General features: G+C 41.6%; 1 protein-coding gene across 1 annotated transcript in view; it reads right to left on the reverse strand.

Moving 5' to 3' along the window:
* The window catches only part of LOC145653184 (matrix remodeling-associated protein 8-like), a 100,771-nt gene extending 82,926 nt beyond the window's left edge, over nucleotides 1–17,845 (reverse strand). The window contains exons 1-2 of the mRNA XM_081706079.1: nucleotides 17,676–17,845; nucleotides 12,173–12,484 (exon numbers count right to left, since the gene is read on the reverse strand). Coding sequence (XP_081562205.1) covers nucleotides 12,173–12,484; nucleotides 17,676–17,721 — 358 coding nt within the window. The 5' untranslated portion in view covers nucleotides 17,722–17,845. The remainder of the gene's footprint in view (nucleotides 1–12,172; nucleotides 12,485–17,675) is intronic.
* Between the last annotated feature and the right edge of the window lie 3,762 nt (nucleotides 17,846–21,607).

Raw genomic sequence — 21,607 nt, forward strand, 5'->3', positions numbered from 1 at the left:
ATCTCGGCAAGCCAGTTCATGTAAAATCTCTGCATTGAAACCATTCCAGAAAGTGACGATCAACGCCACCTAATTTCATCCACTGCCAGCAGTGACTGTACGGAATTCTCATGGGTAGTCGGCCACAGAATGATTGCATTGGTGTAATTTAGTAAGTATCTCCACACAGGCTCTTCCCTCATGTGGGTGATCGAACACAGCCTTGAATTGCTCAATAAAGTCGTCATAAGACGCCAGTTGTACGTTAGCCCAAATGGCTGTCGCCCAGTTAAGAGCTTTGTCAGTTAGACGAGAGGTAATGAAGGTAATTTTATCTTGATTGGGACAGGTTGGAAGACTATTGAAATACAATGAATATTGCAACAAAAAACGTTGACACTTGGGTAGCCATCATATTTTTCAGGTTTCTCAGAGGGAGGGTTGGTTGGATACTGCTTGTGGCGGTAGTAGGTGCAGGTGTGGGACTGAACTGAGAAGGAGTAGTCATCATTTATAGCTGGGATGTAAGTTCTCTGAGACTTTGTCCTAGTTCCAACATTTGAGTTTGTTGGTCTGCTTGTTGCTTGCCTATAGTATCCATTGACTGTGTGAAACCCTCAAGCAACTGGTGCTGTTGGTGGATTAGTTGACCCTGGTTGTTCAAAGCTTCCTTCAAAGCATCTGAGTCCACCATCTGCATGGAGGTGAAGTATGGGCCAGGCAAAAATCGCATGCAGATAAAAAAAATAGGGATTTATTGTAGTAACAGGTAGTGGAAACGGTCACAGAAATAAATGAGTAACTCGAAAGTAGGGAAAACAGTCCGTGTCAAAAAATCATAAAGACCAACCAATAATCCAGGCATCAGAATCCAAAAGGAGCAGGCAAAAGTCCGAAACGGGAAACATTAAGTCAAAGTTCGGTACACAGGAAAACAATCCAAAGCACGTTCGGTATGCATAGGACTCTAGAGGCAATACTTCACAGTGTCCTAATGTTCGAGACAGGCTTAAATAATCAAGTACACAGGGGAGTTCAATATTCCGGTAATGACGATCTGACGTGAAGTTCATGATTGGTGGAGCCCTGGGTTGGGTGACAAACAGCCTGCTGGGTGCTGTACTGTGAGGAGGAATCGGGCGAAATGACACATATGGGCTGAATGCTGGAATATAAATAATGACCAAAGCAGATATTAACACACAAAGATGATTTTTCTAATGCAAAGATGGTACAGATAAGTGTGAAAAAGTAATGGAGGGCTAAGACTGGAGAGACAACATTTCACTGAGACATAAGACAATAAGAAATGGCGTCCTTGGAGGGTGACACTCTACTTTGGTGGGGCGGTGTAGCAAGAAAGATAAAAGAAGATCCCAAATGTAAGGTCTGCAGTTGTTCTCGAGGCAACTCCTTTGTTGTAAACCATACTGGTGTCAATAAAGACATCTGTTTTTCTCTACCATCCTGAACATTGCCTGTTTGAGTGCTTTGATGTTTTGCATGACTCATCAGCTCTGTAAACATCTGAGCATCAAAGTTTCACATCCACTATTACCCTCGGTCGTCAGGCATAGTGGAATGAACAGACTACATGATCAAAAAACTGCTAGCTGCAGTTCTATGTGAAATGCATATGACTCCTAGTGCAACCACAAAAGTGGGAAGACCATTTGAACCAACCAGGCCTCCTGCTAGCTGTTTGGCACACTCTGATTAGGTTGTACCCTCATTAAGAGCCACCAACTGTGCCCCATAAACCAACAGCCAACTGACACTGAGGAAAACATGGAGGAGCAATGCAATGCACCACATGCCCCGGTCTGGTTTTGTCTGCATGCACAACTCCCACAACCCACCAATCACAATTTCAATATGTAACCTGTGACGGTCAGGTTGATCAGGGGTGAGGCACCCTGACAGACGTAACACGTGTGTCACAACAAGATTTTCTAAGAGGGGCCTTTATGAAGCTGTTATGTAGGGTGATGCCACCTGAAGGAGATCAGGCTAACCAACCCTGACTAGCTCCCGGCTTGTGGCCTCCCTCTGGTAGCCGTGAACTTGCGTTATAAGCCACACGTTACTTAACCAACATCACCTCAATTATCAACACTGGTGGATGCCACAACTGTTCAATGAACAGGTTGGTATTTCCATGACTTTTCAATGCTAAGCTGCACACTGTTGTCAGCACTCTTCAAATATCCTCTGACAAACGGTTCCATTTAAAAACAGTATAATAGCTATTTTTAAATCATTTATCTTTGCTCTGTTGCCAAGCAGAGATTCTATAGTTGTTTTAGTCACTTTATATTGTTGCCAAGCAGGTTTTCTACGTTTGTTGTGATAGCAGTCTGCCAAAACTACATTCTTCCTCTTTTTTGTCACTCATGCTGTCTATATATTCTAAGCCCTGTGTGAGAATAAGCTGGAGCACTTCTGAGTGCTTGCTGACTCAGTGTCTTGTGTGCAGCTCAGGACTTCTTTCCAGGCACCTGAGGTTCACAAAGATGAAACCGGTCTCCTCACTGAGGGTTGACCATACAAATACTTAACACACTGCATTGCGGGTAATAAGAATGTTCTGAATTTAAAATGCTCCTTAACATCCGTTCAACACTTTTTAAAAGTCTCAGCTAGCCAATTCTTTAGCTGCTCTAATTGCATGTGCTATTTTCATTAATAAGAAGAAACGATCCCTTTGAACCGATAGTAAAATGAACTGACCACACATGGTGGTAAAAATATTTGGTGTGTGTGTTGGGGTTAGATGTTTGTCAAAAGTTCATTTGAATATATTTCCTCTCCACTGTAAGTGTAGAACATTCAGTAGACTATGTTTCTAAAGAGTGTTTATGTTACTGTGGGTTACTATGGAGGTCAAGGCCTGTTTGATACTCAAAAAGGATGGCAGAGATCCTCATCCTGGGAATTTTGAACTGTTTCCATCAGGTGTTTTTCACAGACTGCACATTAATTTGGGGAACCAAAAGGTTCATGTGGGAGGGTCTGTTCTACTGACCTGCTCCTAGACTGAACATCACATACCACACACTCTTAAATGAATCTTCAGAGAAAAAGAAATCGTCCCCACTGACCAGACTCAGGGTTACACAGGCAGAGTTCAGCATCTTAAAGATACTCCAGGAAATAACTCTCTACTCATATCACCCCCCACTGAGGAGGATGGGGGAGTGTCCACCATACCTGTGTAAACACTGCAGTCCACTTCCTCCCACTGTCTGGACTCTGGCTATCAGGTGTTTCCCTCTGACTCATGTTGCCTTTATCACTCCAGGACGGCACTGCCATCCTGTGGGAGAAACTGACTTGGAGAACCGAGATGGATGATGCTTGTCCACAAACTCTACTACACTGTGTAGTAGTGTTATATTCTGTGCAGATGACTTTTTGACTGGGACATATGTATAGAGAATAACATTTTTTTTTTTTAATTTCCATCAGTCATTCAGTGTTTTTGTTTAAATCTTTCCAAGAGATGACATGGGGGTTTAATCATGAAGTTTGGGAATTTTCACATTTGTAAACTAATTGCTTTGAGCACAAAGACAAAAACAAACAAAAAAGACTAATTAAGAAAACCAGTCTTTAAACTGGAGTCACTGGAGTGAATGTGACAGAATCCATGCTGCCAGTCAGTTAGTGATTGACTGATTAAAACATGAAGTTGATATTTGGATCACAGCAGAACCTAAAGCCCACAAAACCAAAAAAGAAGCATGGACGCACGTGTGTGTGTGTGTGTGTGTGTGTGTGTGTGTCTGTGTGTGTGTGTGCGCGAGCAAGCATGCATGAATGTGTTAGTGTAGGCGTGAATGTGTGTATGTGTTTGTGTGCATCAGCATTGGCTGTCCTTTCTTCTTGACCAAGTGTGTAGCGACCAAAGAGCTGCATCACAAACAATAAAACAGTGAGGAATAAATAACACAAACAGAAATAAAGAAGTGAGTACAATTCTCACAACTGTAAACTGGTAGCTACATACGCATGTACGGGAGCAGGCATATATTTGTGAGTGTGTGTGTGTGTGGGGGGGGTGGGGGGGGAGGTGTGTATCACTTTGTACATTTAGTGTGTGTGTAAAATTATGTTTTTTTCTCCAGGTCCTTCAAATGTGGGTCTGGCCATCCTGAAGCAGCCGTATGTGTGTGTATGTATGTGTGTGTATGTTTTTGTTTGTATGAATGTGCATGGGTGTGGGTGCATGTGTTTTTATGTGTGTGTATGTATGTGTGTGCCAATTCCCCCCCAGCTAGACACATCACAGATAGTGATGTCCAACAGATAGTGGCATGTCCAACTGCTGTCAATGAACTGCACTCTACACACATTCTGCTGTCAAACTGCACCACACACACCTTCATGATGTGTGTGGTTATCAGTGGGTGTAAACAGAAACCACAACTCTCTGTCCTGCTTTGGCTCTTTATTTATGAAACAACAATAGATACACAGTGGAAGTGATGCGTACAGCCAAAAGTTTGGCATTTGACTTTAAAAGACATGATTAAGAACAGAAAAAAAATATGATGCTATTTAAAATTCAAATTTCAAAAAATCCTTCAATAGAAATACACACATAAAATGCAGAAAAAAATATTCTTTGGGAAAAATACGATAATGTAATAATAAAACGCAATACATTTTTTACAGACGCAATACATTTTTTACAGACAAGCAAAAATGATGCTTGTTGGAGTCAGAATTTAGTTCTAGATTGTCCTGCCCCTACAAGTCCTACTTTATGCTAGTATCTAATTAGCAATTAGCAAGTAATTAGCACCGGTTCCTCTCTACCGGACCGAACCACAACGCAGATTTCAGTGCCACTTAACGCTGATCAGATGTGTGTGGCAGGTCTGTTAAACAGGTGTGTAGGTCTGTAGCTGGTCTGTTGATTTCTCTTGGTTTTCTTCTCTACTGCAGACTAGCTGTTTCATCTCCACCAGCAGTGTTATAGTGAACTCTGCTCATTTCTGACAATGAAGCAGGTCACATGAACAAGAACAACTCAGTTCATTCAGGATCTGACTCTGCACATGGTAAAATGGATGTTAATGGACACAATGAGAAAACAATCTGATTATAAAAGCTTGCTAATGAGATTTTTACCTTTTTTTTTTTTAATCTTTTGGTGTAATAAACCACAGCCACGATAATGTGGAGGAAGATCACAGTGACCAAAGCAAAGGGGATGTAGGGCAGAGTCTGAGGAGAGACTGTAACAACACAACAAACACTGACCCCAGTCTTACACAGCAGCAGAATACATTTATTTAGCACAGCTGTGAACTGTTTACTCTTCCAAACACTCCCTCTTAAACTAAATGTTAAACTAAATGTCATTTACTACTATTATTATTATTAGTATTCGTAGTAGTAGTATATAGTGGGGAATCATTTTATGGAGTTGATGGGAGAATATTATTAGACAAATGCATCTTAAATTCAGTGGTAGTTGATGAACAGAATGAATGTGGGGCCTCTGCAAGAATAGAAAATATGATGAGTTGAAAGTACTGAAGGTTCTGTGCTTTCATGCGTTTTACATGTTTACATTTATATTTTGTACTACAAAACTGATGTATGTACAGTTTGTAAAAGCAAAAGTCTTCGGTTCACTGTGTTACTGGTGGTTAATAGGATGGCTAAGTGTGAGGTTACAGGTTCTGTAGGTGCAGTGTGTCCTTCAGTCATTTTCTGTGAGTGAATGAAACAGGGACTGCTGGGTCAAGTCCTCATGGAGTGGATTAGTCTTCACCTGAGCAGAATAGCTGTCCCGGGGGGGGTCTCTCTCTCTCTCTCGCTCTCTCTCTCTCTCTCTCTCTCTGCAGACATGCTCCCTCATTCCTGGCCTGGCCACCTCCTGTCACATCTCTGTTGTGCTTGGACTGACACGACTTTTCATTGTTACCCTACCAGTCCCAGTGTCTGCCTTTGTCTGTTCCCATTCATATCTTTGTAACTGTCCCAATCCCAGCTGTGGTTCGGGTTCCTGTTATCTCGTATCCCGTGCTCCTACTCTCAGCCGGGCTCCCGTCCATCCCGCTGCCCAAGCTGGAACCCAGTCGTCTCCTGTCCAGCCTGCTGTCAGGTCTCTGGTTGTGGTACAAAGTCCTGTTTCCACCCCTCACCCGATGGACTTGCCCCTTTTTTTCCTCCTTTTCCACCTGTCCTTGTCCAGGTTCTCCAGACCCTGCTGTGTGACGCCGGGCTCGGGCTCCCTTGTCAACTGTTATGCACGTCAGGAGCCCCGTGTTAAGGGGGGTGTGGGTGCTACTGTAACACCCCTCACCACCATCACACAGGAGCCCCGTGTTAAGGAGGGTGTGGGTGCTACTGTAACACCCCTCACCACCATCACACAGGAGCCCCATGTTAAGGGGGGTGTGGGTGCTACTGTAACACCCCTCACCACCATCACACAGGAGCCCCGTGTTAAGGGGGGTGTGGGTGCTACTGTAACACCCCTCACCACCATCACACAGGAGCCCCGTGTTAAGGGGGGTGTGGGTGCTACTGTAACACCCCTCACCACCATCACACAGGAGCCCCGTGTTAAGGGGGGTGTGGGTGCTACCATAATACCCCTCACCACCATCACACAGGAGCCCCGTGTTAAGGGGGGTGTGGGTGCTACCGTAATACCCCTCACCACCATCACACAGGAGCCCCGTGTTAAGGGGGGTGTGGGTGCTACCGTAATACCCCTCACCACCATCACACAGGGGTCCTGTGTTTCCTCTTTCACTTAGCTGTCCATAGGGTCTAGTCTCACCCTCATTATTTCCCATATAAAGCCTGAACCTTTCCAAACACTAATGTCAGTTATTTTGCATTAATCGCATGTATTACTCTGTGTATGCGACGTTCACACGGTATGTTCATGTGTGCTTTCATTTTCATTTAAAACCGCATCAAAGATAAATCACGCTTGCATCCTGCCCCGCACTCGTTAAACCAATGTGTGTTACCTCCATTGGTAGATGATGGACTGAATGTCTTCTAACCTGTTGGAGACGTCATTGTAGTAGTAGGTTTAGTTGAAGCTGTTGGACTTGTTGTGTCAGTGTCCAATGCAGTAAGATTTACAGGTTTATATGGAGCCTCTGCAAGATTAGAAAAGTGTGATCAGTTATAATTAATGAGGGTTCAGGGCTGTTATGTATTTAACATGTTTAGATTTTGTACTACAGAACTGATGTATGTACAGTTTGGCCAAGCAGACTTGAAGAGAAACTGTAATTGGTCTGAAATAATAATAATTGGAAGAAGTAAAAGGGAAGAAGTGAAAAGAAAGATAAATAAATAAATAATAAGGATGTAAAATAATAAATAGTTAATAATAATAAATAGTTAGGTAACTTTTATAAACTGTGTGTGTATGCGTGTGTGTGTGTGTGTGTGTGTGTGTGTGTGTGTGTGTGTGTGTGTGTGTGTATGCATGTGTGTGTGTGTGTGTTTGGGTGGGTTAATCACTGTCCCTCATCTTATGGCAGGCAGATATGCATCACCCAGCTAAAGCGCTGCTTTCCTTCTTTTCGCCCAGTAGGATGGGCAGTTTCAGTGTTAGACAGACACTTAAAGTTGGGGTGGATCGTCTCAGATTTTGTAAAGTAAATTTTCCGTATTTGGATGAATTTTTCACATTCAGTGAGGAAGTGCAGCTCTGTCTCTACAGTGTCATATTTACATTGCTGACAGAGTCTCTGGGCAGCCATGACATTTATATCAGCTGGTCTGGACGGCCAGGCTGTGTTCTCTGAGTCTGGACTTTGTCAACGTGGTTCTGTGTTTAATGTCAGTCACTGTGTACAGGTCGTCTGCTACAGTGTACTGACGTTTTAGGGCCAGATAACGCTGCATTTTGCTTTGTGCTTGTGTTTGTGTTCCAGTGGGTGATGTAGTTTAGTTTGTGAAGTGTAATAATTTGGTTTGGTCTGATTGTACTTCGGACTGGTCCTGATGTGTTAGTGTTAGTGTGTGTTAATGAACAGCACCAGCTGTGAGAGGAGACTCTTCTCTGCTCTTATTTTTCTTTTTCTTTCTATCTCTCCCTCTCCCCCTCCCTCCTTTTCTCTCTCTCCCCCTCCCTCCTTCACTCTCCATTTCTCCCTTTCTCTCTCTCTCTCTCTTTTTGGGAGTGAATGAATTAGGGGCTCCTGGGTCGAGTCTCTTCCTCTCTCCCTCCTTCCCTCCCTCCCTCCCTTTTTCTCTCCTCCCCTCTCTCTCTCCCTCTTTCTCTTTCTCCCCCTCTCTCTAGAGCAAATGAGAACAGTAGTAACTAAATAAGGAAACTAAACAAGTCGTGTGTAATATGGGTATACAACTGACTAGAACCTAAACAGGACAGAAGACAAGAGTCATTAACTACAGGCATGAAATACAAATACAAACAGAAGATGTAACTAGAAACAGACAGAAGTAGAACTGCAGATCCTGCCGCTGGATAGATTTTTTGTTTTATGTAGTACAGTAGTTATTGGTACAGATCAGTCACTATATGCAGTCAACAACATTTCATACATTAAATACACAAGAGGTTGGTTTACCTGTTACTTGGAGTTTGACCTCTATAAGATAATCACTGCTGATGATACACCTGTACTGTCCCCCGTCCTCTTTAGTCAGACCAGATATGAATAGAGAGAAATTTCCTGGAGCAGCAACCAGCTTAATTCTATCAGTGTAACGGTTTGTCTGGTCAGTTGGGTAGATGACATTAGATTCTTCTATAAAACTCCATCTGATGGTTTTTGGCTCGGCCAGCAGTTCAGTGCAGTAACACGGCAGCAGGACAGACCCTCCCACGTATCCACTCAGCACTGTGGGAGGATTCACAACATCCTTGCAGACTAGAGAGAGCAGAAACACTGACATGTTACACTACTGTTATGAAGTAACCTGTACAACCAGTGACATTATTCTTTGAACCATCATATGAAGACAAAACAAATACATTTGGGAAATGTTTAACATCCTTTTGTTACAGAATTTATGCAAGTTTATGCTCTCTGTCACATGCATTAAAATATAAATGGATTAGAAGAATCTTGTAGAGTCAGTGGTTCTAGCCCATCTGGTGTAATACACAGTTAGTGTTAACCATCCTCCAACTCCAGTCATGGTCAGTGTCTGACCACTGAACCACTGCTGGCTGGATATCTTTCACTGGCAGAACACTCTCAACCTACCAGTAGCACTGAATCCAGTAACACTGCTGTACCTGAACCAGTCATACCAGTACAACACCCACTACCAAGCCTCCAGCACTGTACGTGTGCAGAGGACTGACGTGTGCAGAATGGTTCAGTATCCACATATACTGGGACATCTGTGGTCAGAAAATGACCAGTGATGTCCTGGGTGCCGGGTGACACACAAACTGTGTAAGACACCAGGTGGACACAGTCTATAATTATACCTACACATTCACTTATTAGAGGTACTGAAAGTGTTCAGTGAGGGCAGGTGAAATGTATGTTAGTTGTGTTTAACTTTTCTAGACTGGTGACAGAGGATGTCTGGTGACTAATATCTGAGGATAATGTGGTCCACATGATAGATACATAAATATGTAATGGTGTTTCTCTATTTTTAAATGTGCTGTTTTTGAATTTTAGTAAAATGTGAGGTATGTGTGTCTAATAAAGTGTGTGGTGAACGTATTTATATTACATTTATTTGTATGTTTAAAAAGTAAGTTCATGGTGGAGAGCCAGGCTAAATCGACTTACGAGGTTTTCAATGGTATTAGGAATGTGGTTGCTAATAATGTTTTACCTGAAATATAAAGTCTTAGGTATGTGTATTCATTGTCTTTAATATAACACCTGTAGTCTCCCTCATCCTCTTCAGTCAGCTGTGATATGAGTAGAGAGAGATTTCCTGGCGAATGAACAGTACCCAGCAGAACTCTGTTTCTATACTGTTCACTCTCACTGGAGATCACATTCCATGAGTTTCTGTTTGTGTTGCATTTCCTCCAGGTGAAACTCTCAGGTTTGGTGTGTAGGTCAGTGCAGGAACAAGGCAGCAGTACTGAGTCTCCTGTGTATGCAGTGATTTCGGAGTTCCTGTGATGTTCTAGTATACAGCCTACAGAACCACACCAATAGAAGACATTCGGTATGTGATAATAATGATCAGATGTCGCTTAGCAAGTGAGGCAACTAGTAAAACTAAACAGATGTGAGCACCTCAAACCATGCAGTACCTTCCTGTTCTTGAAACTGGATGATGAAGCTGAAATGAAACTCCCATATGACTCTGTTGTAAATTACTTTGTACTGAAAGTGATGCGTTTGCCCTGGTCCTGAAATAAAGTGTTCCATTTTGATGTTTATATGATTGTGAATGTCTTAAGTAATGCCACAAAACTAACAGTTAAATAAAGGTCAGAGACAATATATGTAACTCTGATAGAGCATCAGTGTGGAAGCCTTCACTAGAATTCTTTATATTAAGTCAGCAATTGTCACGGAACGCTCCCCTCGCCACTGGTCACGTGGTACGGCCCACCGCCTGCAGTTGAAGTCACTTTTTGTTCTGTAATCACGCCCCCATGATGGCACACACCTGCCCCTGGTTTAATGTTGTGTGTGTCTGTGTGTAGTTAAACCCCTGTTGGTGTGTGCATTAGTGTTGGTCATTGTTTGTGTTGCTAGTCCTACGTGTATTCATGTTAAACGTATATGTTCATGTTGCCGTCATGTTCCTGCCAGTGTTACATGTATTCGTGTTATCTGTTTATGTTGTGTGAGTGCCGTCGTCGTAAGTGTTATGTGTTAATAAATGTGTGTCAAAGTCGAGGGATGTTTCAAATCAAAAAGCTAAAATAAGAACACATTAGTGATTTTGATCCAGCTGGTCCACCTACATTAATGATCTGCACACTGTGCAGTTTTCAGAACGATAATGTAACGCAGAAGCAGACAGGACTTGACGCACATGTGTAAACGAAAGTTCTTCATTTGCAAAACAGGTGGACACAACAGCAAAATTAACCAAATGATGCAAATTAAACACTGATTAAATGGAACACCAAAAAGGGAGAAAAACGATACAGGAACTGTGCAGAAACAATAAAATTGTGATGTAACATTTAATACTAAGGCATCAAAGCTCGTATCGCACTGTGTACCGAAGCCTGTATCAGTTACTATTAGCACTAAAGTGAATAATACCATTAATATTACCACTAAAGTTACTAACAACACGTGACTAATGAAGGTCAAAGCTTCAGATGTCACTGAAGCACAGGATGAGGGTGAGACTGTTTCATAAGTTTGGCACTGTCCTATAACTTGGAAGCTTTATCTTTTTACTAAAAAAAATGGAAATGCGCTAATTATAGAAGGTAAAAGTGAGAGTAAACGTTTCATAACGCCAACCTGTTGTTTTTACATAAAAGGGAAACAATGATTTTACACAAATTATTTCAGAATTTAATTACTAAACATCATTACTGATCATCCGTTTTTTTTATGACATATGAAGGCGGTGCAGTGTTGTATTATTTATAGTGCTGCGCCGTTTTGAATCTATGGCTGCTATAATTTCTGAAAACCACCAGGTGTCGCTGTTTTGTCACCAGCTTTCAATGCTCCAAAGCTTCGAGTCCTTCAGCAGTACAATAAGGAAGAACCTCAAACGCTTCACAGGACTTCGTCTGCACATCATTACCAAGAAGGAAGTTAAACAGTAAACACTAGAATAACGAGCAGACTAATAACGTTACCAAACAACAATAAACTCACGGGAGGACGAGACCGCGCACGTTCAAAGACCCACAGCCAAGACGATAAAACAAGGGATATTTATACAAAGACTAACGAATGCAAAGTAGACAAAGATGAAAACAGTGACAGGAAAACCAAACGAGGGGTCGGAACAGAAAATCCAAAACAAAGAAGCATGTGTGTTAAAAACCTGAGAAATTCTTACTTGAACTGCACAAGATATTTGTTACAATTAAAGGAGTATTTGACCATCACTGAACTAAACGTTACTGGTAATGTGCACAGATGACAGCACAACAACAAATATAACAGCAGAAAGTCTACAAGTAACTCAGACAACCAAGACTTTGCTAGTGTGGATACCTAAGAAAACCTTAAAGCTGGATTTATCGTTTGCAGTTGGATTTGGATCAAAAACAGTGTTTTACCTTTAACGGTGAGTCTGATGTCTTTATATTTCTGGTTTGTAAGATAACACCTGTAGACTCCCTCATCCTCTTCAGTCAGGTGTGATATGAGTAGAGAGAGATTTCCTGGAGAGTGAACAGTACCCAGCTGAACTCTGTTTCTGTACTGTTTACTCTCAGTGGAGATCACAGTGTGACTGAAGTCTTGGAATTTCTCCCAGGTGAAACTCTCAGGTTTGGCGTGTGGTTCAGTACAGGAGCAGGGCAGCAGTACTGAGTCTCCTGCGTATGCAGTGATGTCGTCTGTCCTCAAATTCCCTACCAACATGCAACCTGCAGAAACACACCAGATAAAGGCCTTCACTATTAAACATGGCTGCACATGTACATGTAAAATGGTTATTATTACATATGACATAATTAATTATTATTATATGACATACTCCATTATTATTATATATGACATACTTAACTATTATATATGGCATACTTAATTGCTGCAGGTCCAGTCACCTGATGGTACTGATGGTACCAGCCAACTGATGATGGTACTGGAAATCACTAAGAGATTTCCCAATAGATGTTGGTATGATGGATGCATGACCATCAAGTTATAAGATGTAAATGTCTGATTATATTGATTATAGATTGTCTCTGCCTCCCTCTCTCTCTCTCTCTCTCTCGCTCTCCCTCCTTCCTTCTCTCCCTCTCCCTTCCCACTAAAGTTATTACCACTAAAGTTACTAATAACATGAGACTAATCTTCTTTGAAGCTTCAAACATCACAGATCACAGGATGAAGTTGAGACTGTTTCATAAGTTTGGCACTGTCCTATAACTTGGAAGCTTTATCTTTTTATTAAAAAATTGGAAATGTGCAAATTATAGAACCCAAAAGGGAGGGTAAATGTTTCATAACGTCAACCTGTTGTCTCCCAGTATAGTTTTGTACTATGTTTTCACATAAAAAGGGAAACAATGATTTTAAACAAATTACTGCAGAATTTAATTACTAAACATCATTACTGATCATCATTTTTTTGATGATGGAGTGTTGTATAGTTCATAGTTCTGCGCAGTTTTGAATCAATGGCTGCAGTAATTTCTGAGAACCACCAGGTGTCGTTGTTTTGTCACCAGCTTTCAATGCTCCAAAGCTTCGAATCATTCAGCAGTACAATAAGGAAGAACCCCAAAGGCTTCACAGGACTTCGTCTGCACATCATTACCAAAAAGGAAGTAAAGACACATCTGCAGATAAAAAAACAGCTGCATTCCACAACACACTACACACAACTCCAGCAGTAACGCTGCTACACATCTTATACACTCTACAAAACTACAGTGTACTGAACGCTCCAAAAACTGCAGCGCAGACTACAGTCTGCCTGTGGGAATCACCACACAACTATGACCTGGAACTCTACAACTCTCTCAGTAGAACTCCACTGAAATTCTCCACCCACTAATGTCCACAGTAGAGGGGAAGTGTGTTCAAGTGCAAACTAAATTATTCCTCCCCATCTTTCTCCCTCACATACAGACTAAATATAACAGTGAAACAGTGTCTTATATTTTTCCTTTATTTTATAATTTTCTTTGGTGTCCTCTCACAATGTTTTTGTGGCGTTATCTTCCAAAAAGAGTCATAATTCAGTTTTACACAGCTATTTTCCAACCTCTCTTTATCCCTTGGAATTAAACAGGCAGTTTCTGTAGCTGTTCCTTTAAGATGTAAGATAAATGAGCTCTGTTCTGATTGGCTGCCCTGTATTGTGCTTCATTTAAAAAGCACTAAGAGCTGAAATATGTCTGAGAACTGCAATGTAGGTGTTAGGGGTTAAACTGCTGTAGGCCAAAGAGGCAGAGATAAGTAAATGAGCTGGTTCTCATGACATCAGAGAAACAGTGATTTCAAAACAGGCTATTTTTACAGATTATATTCCATATATGGACTGTAAGAAATGGGAGAGTAAACAATGTGTTTTAAAAATGTAACAATAATTACATATTACTTAAAAATTATTTATTTCAATAAAGTGAGTGACATTCAGTTTTTCATGGTAGGGGCCCAGATATGACTTTGGCAAAACCAATAATCAGAGTCAGTCTGCACTGTTTGTATTTGGTACCTTTCGTGGTGCTGTGGTTGTTAAGGTGCAGTTCCATCTCTGAATCAGTGTCTCACCTACTTCACCTTCACTCTTGTTGCTACACTTGTATTCCACATTATGTTTGATTTACTGTTTCTTTTCAAGAACACAGAAGGTAAACACACATGCTACAGATTACAAACTTGATCCAAATTCATGAACGCTCTACAAATTCAGAAAACACTTTTCCAAAATATAGCACACATCATTTTGAATAATGTGATGCAACTTCAGAAAACAGTTCCATTGTGTTGTGACTGAGTTTGCAGCATTTCTGAAGTTGCACTTCATTTCGGAACTGTAGCACACGCGTTTCCATTCTAATGAATTTGCTTTTTTTTTTATTTTTGCATTTTCTGCACAATGGGTCTTCACACCCATCATAAAGCTGGACCTGGATACCTCACTTGTCTTGCCAAATGTATTTATTCATCACTAGTCCAACTCTTTATCCTGTAGGTAGTGAGTTCTGCCCCTCCTCTGGTCTCCATGGTAACACAGAGTAGTATCGTCTTGGATATGATGAGCTTGTCAGAATTCATGAGATCAGAACTCACTGTAGCCTCTCCCTGAAACCCACCCCCACTGCCCACTTAGTAAAACACACAGAAGCACCAAACACATACATCATACACCACACGTAAAGGACTGTACCACATATACAATCAACCACAATGAGGTGTGACCTCTGTCACAGGCAGCTGGATACAGAAGTGGGTAGTGGACAAGAACTGCATCATACACAGAATGAACAAGTGAGGAAAAAATACCACTAACAGAAACAGTGTGTGTTTTGTGTGTGTGTGTGTGTGTGTGCAGCAGCAGCATGGGCTGTCCAAGCCTCCTGACCAATTGATGAACAAATGAGCAATAAATAACACAACCAGAAATAAACAAGTGAGCACATTTCACACGTAGCACCCAGTGTACACAGATTAGCAATACATATGTGAGGAGGAAGCGGTGCATGCTGGGAATTCTCACATCTGTAAACTGGTAGCTATGACTATGGTGACATCAGAACAACTTGGGACTAAATAAGAAAACAGTCACTGGAGTGAATTTATGCTGCCAGAGTCAGTTAGTGAGTGACTGATTAAACCATGAAGTTTAGAGCTGAATCTCTGTCACTGATGTGGATTTGATGACTTTGACCGTCTTCATGCGTGAGTGAAAGAAGTAAACATGTCGTTCACACACCACTCAGAGGAACAGCACAGCAGAATTTTAAGCTCACGAACCCAAAACGAAGCATGCGCATATGCATGTCTGTGTGTGTGTTATTTATGTATTGCTAAAGTGCACCAAGTTTAGTAATACATATGTGAGGAGGAAGAAGTGCATGCTGGGAAATTGTACTGTCTTTATGGTTTTAGTTTTTTTCTCATTTGTTCATTTTTTATTTGTAAATTTTTCTAAGCATCTAAGATAAGAGGAACAACATAGGAGAACTCGAAGCCCAAGCACCCAACAAGGAGAGAGAGTGTGTGTGTGTCTGTGTGTGTGTGTGTGTATGTGTGTGAGAGAGAGAGAACAGGGCAGGGTGGGGGAGGGGGTGTTTTTGCATCTACAAGTATCCCTTTGAATGTACATTTACTGTGTGGGTAAAATTGTCTCTTTCTCCAAGTACTTCAGATGTGGATCTGGCCATCATACAGCAGCTGTGCATGTTTTTGTTTGTGTGTTTGTGTGTGTGTGTGTTTGTGTGAGTTATGTATTGTTAAATTGTTAAACAGTGCTCAAAGGAGGAAGAGGTCCTTGCTGGGAAACGGTACTGTTTTTGTGATATTACAGGTTTTTTGCAAGACACAAAAACGGGGGCATGAGACACAATAATTGAAACCACTAACTCACGTAGCCCATTTCCTGACCTGTTATACTAAACCAAAAGCACCTTCTCTGATTTACACTCATTTTGTATATCTAAAACACATTTTTTTTCAATACGCTAAACACAATTCTCTATATTGGACACATCATTCAACAGAAATACGTGTTTCTTATGGAAAACCCTCAAATGCAAATGATGCATCCATTTATCAATTAATCAAACCCAGTACTCATAGGTGAAGACATTTGACAAATTTTACTAATGACACTTAGAAATCAGAACCTGAGCACTATAAAGAGGCCACAGGCTCGATATCTTGGTTGGATATCAATGGAGGTCAGTACTGGAGAGCGAGGATGAGGAAGAGGATGAGGGGGAGGAAGAGCAACCATCACGGATGAGATCTGGGCCACTTTAGTTGACCATGTGGTTAAGCATGGGTTGTGTTTCAGGAAAGCTGAGCAGGACTCTAGCCTAATTGGAGTCACTACACTGTAGGAAGTGTCAGCAAGTACTATAGTCAGTGTCCCTGAGCAGCACGGGGGTAAACCATAATAAACAGGTAAAAAACTGTCTTCACAGTGGGAGACAGCTGTCTGGCTGAAACCCTCTGGGAAGTCCTGATAGCGGAGACCTGCTAATGGAAATGGATTTATTCAGTACCAGTCCAACTCTTTAACCTGCAGCTAGGGAGCTCTGCCCCTCCTCTGGTCTCCACAGTAAAATAGAATAATACCATCTTGTTTGACTGCTAGCTCAATAAGGGATATTATGGGTAGGTCAAAATTCATGAGATCAGAATTCTCTTTAGTCTCTCCCCCAAACCCACCCACACTCCCCACTTGGGCAAACACACAGAAGCACCAAACACATACATCACACACCACATGTACAGGACTGTACCACATACACAATCAACCACAATGAGGTGTGACCTCGGTCACAGGTAGCTGGATACAGAAGTGGGTAGTGGACAAGAGCTGCATCATACACAGAATGAACAAGCGAGGAATAAATAACACAAACAGAAATAAACAAGTGAGCACATTTCACATACCACACCATGATAAAAAAAACAAACAAATTGTTTTTGTAAATGTACAGAGTTATAGGGCAAAAATGATGCTTGTAAGAGTCACAATACTCTTAATTTCATCAGTTTTAGTAATGTCCCTACAATTCCTATCGTATGCTGGTCTGAAGTAACTAATTAGCAAGTAATTAGCAGCGGTTCCTCTCTACCGGACCGAACCACAGCGCAGATTTCAGTGCCACTTAACAAATAAAGTCAACAAAATGACTTCATTCTCCCTTAACCCAGGTGGACAAGATATGTTTGGAGTCCATATTTTTCTCCTTTAGTTTAGAACAAAAGCTGCTAACATTGCTAACAAACACTGGAAGCCAACAGCAACGATAGCTAATAGGATTTGTAAATAAGTCAGATATCGAGCTACATGTCCTCAAACCTCATCCAGGTCGCTTCCCGGTGACGTGTTTCTTCACTTGTCTACACCTGTAGAGAGAAGGTAACACTCACCATCAGCAGCGTGAAGCACAAGGAGCAGATAAACACACACCTGCATTCTTACTGAGTTACACACACACTACACACAGCTACAGCAGGACTGCTGATACACACCGTACACACTCTTCAATACAGTCTACTGAATGACTTCACAGCTACACTTATAGTGGAGAGGAAGTGTATTCAGATGAAACTCTGACGAACTTTTATTCGCATCTCTCTCACACTCACATTCACACACACACACAGATATATTTGGTACAGCCTCTTGGTACTGTTGCTTTCAGCATCTGCATAACAAAATCCTTTTCTTACCTGCAATAATGTGCTGGTTAAAAGTATGACTGTCTTTATCTCAGTAAAATATACATCAATCTTATAAAAGGAATGCTTGCCTTTTTACTTTTTAGAAATTATATCAGTCTTATCTACCGTTTTTTTTTTGTTTGTTTTTTTTTTTAATTCGTGTTTCCATATAATTTAAGTGTAGTATAGGTCCACCTAGTGGATTGCGGTTTTGACAGGATTTTATCAGTGTAAAATGCACTTGGAAAAAATACCTGCCAGTATGTTAAACTGAATACGTTTTGGTTTGAAATTTTAATTACACGTAAACTCATAAGAGTTTACTGAGTTGTGCACCCAGTCACACGTCCACACCGTCACGGAACGCTCCGCCCCCCACGAGTCACGTGTGTTTTGTAACCACGCCCTCCGGGACTGCACACACCTGCGCAGGGTTTACTGTTTGTCTATTTAAACCTGTGAGTATGTGCACCGCTGTTGGTTATTGTCGCTACATGTGTGTTAATTTCGAGCTCTGTAGCCGCAACGTTAGTTTGTGTAGTCACGTGTTAATGTATATCTGTTCATTGTTTAATGTTAAGTGTAGAGTCATGTTTATTGTGTTATGTGTGAGTGCTTCCTGTGTCGTATGTGTTTAATGTTAATAAATGTCTTGCACCGTCAAGGAAGTCTGTACGTCCTGCTGCACTCGGGCCAGCAACATTACACACACACACACAGGTCTGCAGTGCATGTGTATATTTGCCTTGAGTACCCCCACACACACTCGTCTGTTGTACGTGTGTGTATGTTGTGTGCTGTCCTCCTCTATCCTCTTTAGTGCTGATCTGTGACTGTCTTACTGTACGTGTGATCTCCCTGCAGCAGGAGTGAGACATTACTGACCACATGAAGAACTATCTGACTGCTCCTCAACAAAGCCCAACATACCTAAACACACTGTTTTTAGGACTGTGGGGTGTGAGTGTTTGAGCATGTGAGAACTGAAACCATGACAAATACTTCAGCTCACACACACTTCTCTCTTTCTACTTTTAGTGGTTCATATTTGTCCTCCCTCCCTCCTTTGGTCTGTGGTATTCTGACTTGTTCCTGCATGCAGATTGTCACCAGGCTGAATATTCATGTTCACAGGAGCAAATAAGCACAATGAATTCATGCAGAATCTAAACTCTAAACAATGAATTACAAATTTTCAGTTGTATACATTTCAAGTGCTTGTGTGTGTGTGTTAATCTGATACTAGCGTGTTGTGTTTTATCTCCATGAGCGATCTACAATGGACAGTAAAGTACATTACATCATCTTGTTGTCACACGATACCAACATACACGTCTCCAACTTCCTAACAGACAGATCACAATCAGTACGGGTGGGCAACTGTGTCTCATCCACCCTCACCCTCAGTACTGGAGCTCCCCAGGGTTGTGTCCTAAGCCCCCTGCTCTACTCACTCTACACATAAGACTGCGTGGCCACTTCCAGCTCTACCATCATTGCCAAGTTTGCTGGCGATACCGTCGTCATGGTTCTGATCTCGCACAACAACGAGAGGGCCTACCTGGAGAACTGGTGCCAGGAAAATAGTCTCCTCCTAAACGTCAGCAAGACAAAGGAGCTGCAGCAAGAAGCAGGAATGGCACTACCAGCCTGTTAGGATTAATGGAACCACAGTGGAGAGAGTAGACAGTCCTGGTCCCGCCACACCAACTCCCTGGCAAAGAAGGCTCGTCAGCGTCTTTACCGCCTCAAACATCAAAGCGACTTCAGACCGCCCTCTAAGGTGCTGCGAACCTTCTACACATGCACTATTGAGAGCATCTTTACAGGAAACATCACAGTCTGGTTTGGGAACTGCACCAAGCAGGAGAGACAAGCACTCCAGAGCATGGTGCGTTGAGCAGAGCGGAACTTCATATGGAACTTCTTGACCTACAGACCACCTACTACAAGTGTTGCCAGACCAAGGCCAGGAGGATTGTGAAGGACTGTCCCAACAATAGGCCACCTATCCCAACAATAGGCTCTTCTCTTTGTTGAGGTCAGGGAAGCGCTTTCGCTCCCTGAAGACCAACACGGAGAGACTGAAGAGGAGCTTCTTCTCGCAGGCCATTTGGGCCCTGAATCAGGCCAACTGATGGAACTGAAGGGACTACTCTGTGTATGATGTCCACAAACATCATAAAAAAAAAAAAAAAAAAAAAAAACTGTGAATTTTAAATTGTAAAAACTGGAAATTGTACATTGTATATATGCATAGTATACATCCTGTCTTCATTCATCATAACATATTTATTTATTCATTAAACCACTCTCCATTACCCTGTATCTCTCCTCAGCCACGGACAGAGCAGTTACATAAAGCATTTCACTGCCAGTTATAGCATGTATGACTATGTACGTGACAAAGAAACTTTGAAATTTGACAGAGTCTGAGGCCTCTGCTACCAGGCCAGTGTTGAGAGGTCATTCCTGAACCCCCCCCCCCCCCCCAAATTAAATTAAATAAATAAACATATTTAATAAGGCCATATGTGCAGAGCATGACTAACCTGACTGTGTACTGCTTTCCCAGTGGGTTTTTGCATTACACACACATACTTACACACTCACACAGTGACTATGTTTTCACTGGCTTTTCGTCAAGGGAAAAAGGATGTGAGTTTTGCCTGCCACATGCCCAATGTCTCCATCGAGGGTTGGCCAGATAACCTCAGATAACCTCAACCAAAGCCCTAGTACCACGCTATTCTTAATCAGTTCAATAGCAGTGTTTTTATGAGGCACTCCATTCTTAAAAATTATATTGTAGCCTTGCATTATTCAATTCCATAGAAATGTATTTGTATAATGCGCTTCTCAGCAGTTGTTATCACAAGGCAACATTACATAAATTAGCTTTAAGAGATCAAGAATCCAGGCTCATCCTCTTCTGTTCGACACGGGATGGTATGCATATTATAGTTCCCTAATTTACACACCCTTGTACGTGGACATGCCTAATAATTTAGTCTCTCTTTCTGCTGAGGTTCACCTATCCCTGATGTCATGATGTTACTGAGCCTACACCCGCCTCATCTGCCATGGCTCCTCCCTCCACCCCCTGATGTACCCTGCTGTAGCCCAAACAAACAAACAAACAAACAAACAAACAAAAACCCCACATGCACTCTAGTTTTATATTGTGTCAGTCTTAGTAATGTCCCTATAAGTCCTACTTTATGTTAGTATCTAATTAGCAGTTAGCAGGTAATTAGCACCGGTTCCTCTCTACCGGACCAAACCACAGCGCAGATTTCAGTGCCACTTAACGGGACAGGTCGGCAAAGAATCAAATTTACTTTATTTTCCCTTAACCCGAGTGGACGAGACATGTTTGGAGTCTAAACTAAAGGAGCACATTTTGGTCCTTTAATTTAGAACAAAAGCTGTTAATGTTGCTAACAGACCATGCTTTTACTCAATATATGTACAAAATTTCATTTTAGACATTTATTATATATTTCAATATTACTTTATTCATGTATTGCACTACTGTGAACCACAGAATTTGGTAAACCTATTTCAAACACCAAAACAGTTCCCAATTAGTAAAGGGATTTTTTTCACATGAGATGAAAAATGTCCATAATCAATAA

The sequence above is a fragment of the Electrophorus electricus genome, chromosome 2 (genome assembly GCF_041902795.1).
Source record: "Electrophorus electricus isolate QZ-2024a chromosome 2, ASM4190279v1, whole genome shotgun sequence".
Taxonomy (NCBI): Eukaryota; Metazoa; Chordata; class Actinopteri; order Gymnotiformes; family Gymnotidae; genus Electrophorus; species Electrophorus electricus.